This window comes from Echinops telfairi, unplaced genomic scaffold (assembly GCF_000313985.2).
Source record: "Echinops telfairi isolate 266 unplaced genomic scaffold, ASM31398v2 ScPeMD7_655;HRSCAF=1070, whole genome shotgun sequence".
Taxonomy (NCBI): Eukaryota; Metazoa; Chordata; class Mammalia; order Afrosoricida; family Tenrecidae; genus Echinops; species Echinops telfairi.
Window position 1 is genome coordinate 17261080 of NW_022104553.1, and position 1043 is coordinate 17262122.

Below are 1043 nucleotides of genomic sequence, written 5' to 3' on the forward strand. Positions count from 1 at the left end.
CACATGGAAAGGATGCAATGGGCAGCACCCTGCATGGTCCCAGGTCCGAGGCTGCAGGCATGTTAATCTGCGCTGGAACTGGTGCGGGTTCGAATCCTGCTCTTGGTGCCTGGGGCCCTCCTTTCTTCTAGGGTCATACCTTGGCTGGAATGCTGATTTCTGCTCAGGTTTTTTACTTACCCGGTGGAAGTCTAAGTTGTCTGAGGACCTTTTGACGGGGTACTAGACCAGGTTCACATCACACATGCACACTCACACACTCACACACACACACACACACATTGACACATACACACACTCAAACATATAGTCACACATTCACAGAACCTAGCCCTGCTTCCCTCCAACTATCCTGGGCCAGGGTCTCCGGTATCCATCCCTCTCTGGAGATGCTACCTGTGACCTGCCCCCCACCCCTACCTGTATCCTTTTCAGCCTGTTGTCTGGTCCCTAAGGGGTGGGAGTGTCTCTCTACCTGCCAGGCTGAGCGCCCTACACTGTGCCAAGGCCTCGCTGAGACAGACCATGGGCTGGGGCTTCGTGGTGGCCGCTAATCTCATTGTCGCCAGTGGTGTGCATCTGCCCAGACTCTATTAGTCTATAAGGCTCTCCGGGTCACAGACCCACCCCCACCCCCAGCCCATGACCCCACCCAGCAGGGATGACCCCTTTCTCCTCTTCCACAGCACCCCCCGCCCAAGGGTCCTTTACTGTCCACTTCCTGTCCCTCGGTTCTGCCCAGACCCTCCACCACAAGAGCTGCTACAAGGGACGATTCCAGATGCTCTACGTGGCCTGTGGGTAAGGGGACCGCTCACAGCATCCCGACTTCCTCAAGGATCCAGGGCTAGAGCCCTAGAACCTGCTCCCTCAGACCAGGAGTCTTGACCCCCAGCCTCTCCTCCCTCAGTCGGGGGACCACCGCTCAGCCACCCCCACTCCGTGTCCCCGCAGGATGGCCCACCTCCTGAGCCCTGAGCTCGCGGCCTGCGTGGCCCCCGAAGGGCGCCTGACTGTGGAGTCAGCTCGGTGAGCATACGAAG

The 1043-nt window shown here is 58.9% G+C and overlaps 1 protein-coding gene across 1 annotated transcript in view; it reads left to right on the forward strand.

The window, feature by feature from the left end:
* The window catches only part of DNAAF3 (dynein axonemal assembly factor 3), a 7327-nt gene extending 6294 nt beyond the window's left edge, over positions 1-1033 (forward strand). Inside the window, exons 8-10 of the mRNA XM_013008001.3 lie at positions 436-571; positions 687-801; positions 955-1033. Coding sequence (XP_012863455.3) covers positions 436-571; positions 687-801; positions 955-1033 — 330 coding nt within the window. The remainder of the gene's footprint in view (positions 1-435; positions 572-686; positions 802-954) is intronic.
* The last annotated feature ends 10 nt before the right edge of the window (positions 1034-1043 follow it).